Source organism: Nomascus leucogenys, unplaced genomic scaffold (genome assembly GCF_006542625.1).
Source record: "Nomascus leucogenys isolate Asia unplaced genomic scaffold, Asia_NLE_v1 Super-Scaffold_3090, whole genome shotgun sequence".
NCBI lineage: Eukaryota > Metazoa > Chordata > Mammalia > Primates > Hylobatidae > Nomascus > Nomascus leucogenys.
In genome coordinates this window covers 1,590-4,135 of record NW_022095791.1, presented here as the reverse complement: position 1 = coordinate 4,135, position 2,546 = coordinate 1,590, and the positions used below count along the sequence as shown (strand labels likewise).

The window sequence follows — 2,546 nt, the reverse complement described above, 5'->3', positions numbered from 1 at the left end:
GGAAACCAGGCCCTGGACCCCTGCCCTGGGCCCTCCGCTCTGTGCTTTCTGGGGCCCAGCAGCTGGGACCTCCCAGGAGCAGAAGAGACTCCCCTAGCCCCACCCCACACTCAACCTTCCCCAAGTTCAGGCCCAGGGACAGCAGGGGGAGGGGTATGATTTGCATGAAGGGTGCTCTGTGCCCTCTTAAGAGGAGAGGATAAGAGAGACGCTGTGCAGTTCTGCTCAGCTGTGGGCTTAAGAAGCAGAGCCTAGGGTATCTCCACCATGGTCTGGACCCCTCTCCTCCTCCAGCTTCTCACCCTCTGCTCAGGTGACTGCCTGTGGAATGCATGGGGTGACTTTTCTCTTATATTTTAACATTGTTAAATGGGGGTGGGGACACATGGGGTGACTTTTCTCTTATATTTTAACATTGTGGGGTGGGTAGTGAAGCCGGACTCACCTCTCTGTGCCTGCCTCCTCTGTTCCAGGGTCCTGGGCACAGTCTGCGCTGACCCAGGAAGCCTCGGTGTCAGGGACGGTGGGACAGAAGGTCACCCTCTCCTGTACTGGAAACAGCAACAACGTTGGAACTTATACTGTGGGCTGGTACAAACAGATTTCTCACGGTGCTCCCAAAACTGTGATGCTTGGAAATTCTAGGCCCTCAGGGATCCCTGACCGCTTCTCTGGCTCAAAGTCTGGGACCACAGCCTCCCTGACTATCTCGGGCCTCCAGCCTGAGGATGAGGCTGGTTATTACTGTTCAACATGGGACTACAGCCTGAATGCTCACACAGTGCTGCAGGCACATGGGGAACCGAGACAAAAACCTGCCCTGGGCCTGTCCCGAGTCTGGTCACTTCATCCTTGCCTATGAGTGGTGCCTGTGGCTGATCCTACAGTTCAAGCATGGGAAGAAGTGAGACTCAGCCACAGGCCCCGGCAAAAGTCAGCAGGCCTTGTTCCCACGTTGCCTCTATTTGAAAAAGTGAGATAAATTTCACTTCGTATAAAATGTACAATTAAATTGTCTTATTGTGTTTACAGAATTATGCATCTGTCACCATAATCTAATTTTAGAACATTTTCATCACCCCAAACACACAAAAAAACCCACAATTAGCAGCCGCTCTTCATCCTTTCTCCCCAGCCACTGGTCACCGCTAAAGACTTTCTGTAAAGAACATGCTTTTAAAGACCTAAGAGGCCGGGCGCGGTGGCTCACGCTTGTAATCCCAGCACTTTGGGAGGCCGAGGCGGGCGGATCACGAGGTCAGGAGATCGAGACCACGGTGAAACCCTGTCTCTACTAAAAATACAAAAAATTAGCTGGGCGTGGTGGCGGGCGCCTGTAGTCCCAGCTACTCGGAGAGGCTGAGGCAGGAGAATGGCGTGAACCCGGGAGGCGGAGCTTGCAGTGAGCCGAGATTGTGCCACTGCACTCCAGCCTGGGTGACAGAGCGAGACTCCGTCTCAAAAAAAAAAAAAAAAAAAAGACCTAAGAAACTCAGTGATGCCAAACAGGTAGGTTTTTTAAATGCCCAAGCATGTAATAATAAATTACTGAAACTAAAGATAAAGACACAATTATGAAAGCAGACAGAAAGCTTTATAATATATACAGAAAATCAACAATTCAAACAATGAGAGGTATTTTATGTGTGTACATTGAGGCCAAACGGCAGTGTTACGTTCTTACAAAGTCAAAAGAAAGAAAGAAAGAACTGCTGAGTCATAATGCTATAGCCAGGTAAAGTTTTTTTTTTTTTTTTAAAGGTAAAAAATAAGACTTTGTCAGATGAAGAAAACCTGAAGTAATTCATCTAAAAAAAATCAAAACAAATCAACTCTAAGAGAAAATTTTCAGGTGGAAGATAAATGATAATGGAGAGAAACGTTGAACCCGAAGAATGCAAGAAGAATAACCAATAAATATAGCAGTAAAAGACCAAATTTTTAGCTCTACTGTTCTGGAAAATATGCATATCAAAAGCTAAGTTATAGCATCTTTGATATAATTTCTACTTATGAAAAATATTTTTATATATATATGACAACTTCAACCAAAAGAAAGAACTGTAAGGGGCCTACGTGACTGGGAAAAATTAGGCCTATTATTAAATCTAAATAGATCATGAATAGTTACGTGTACATGTTGTAATCTTTACAGCAACCAATGTAAAACTGTGCAGAGATACCAACATAAAATCAATATAAAAATCAAAAGAGCCCACGAAATAATACTCAAATAATCCAAAAGTAGCAGAAACAGTGTGGAGAGGAACAAAAATTATAAAGAGAAAAAGGAAACATACTAAAATTGTAAGCTTAAACCAACCATGTGAATAATTTCATTAAATGTAAATGGACTAAGCACATATATTAAACACAGAGTTTGTCACATTGAGAAAAATAAAAAACAAGAGACAAGCATGCGATTCTACAATAAACTCTAAATAGAAGTATATACACAAAAGTAAAATGATAACACAAATAAACACCTAGTTAAAATGGCATAAAGCATTGCTTCAATGTTAATTGCATCATTCTGATTTTGTATA

The 2,546-nt window shown here is 43.1% G+C and overlaps 1 gene segment (V, D, J or C); it reads left to right on the top strand.

The window, feature by feature from the left end:
• The first annotated feature begins 213 nt into the window (after positions 1-213).
• LOC115833714 lies at positions 214-862 on the top strand. The segment is given in 2 exon segments: positions 214-313; positions 474-862. Coding segments are annotated over 2 exon segments (435 nt in total).
• The last annotated feature ends 1,684 nt before the right edge of the window (positions 863-2,546 follow it).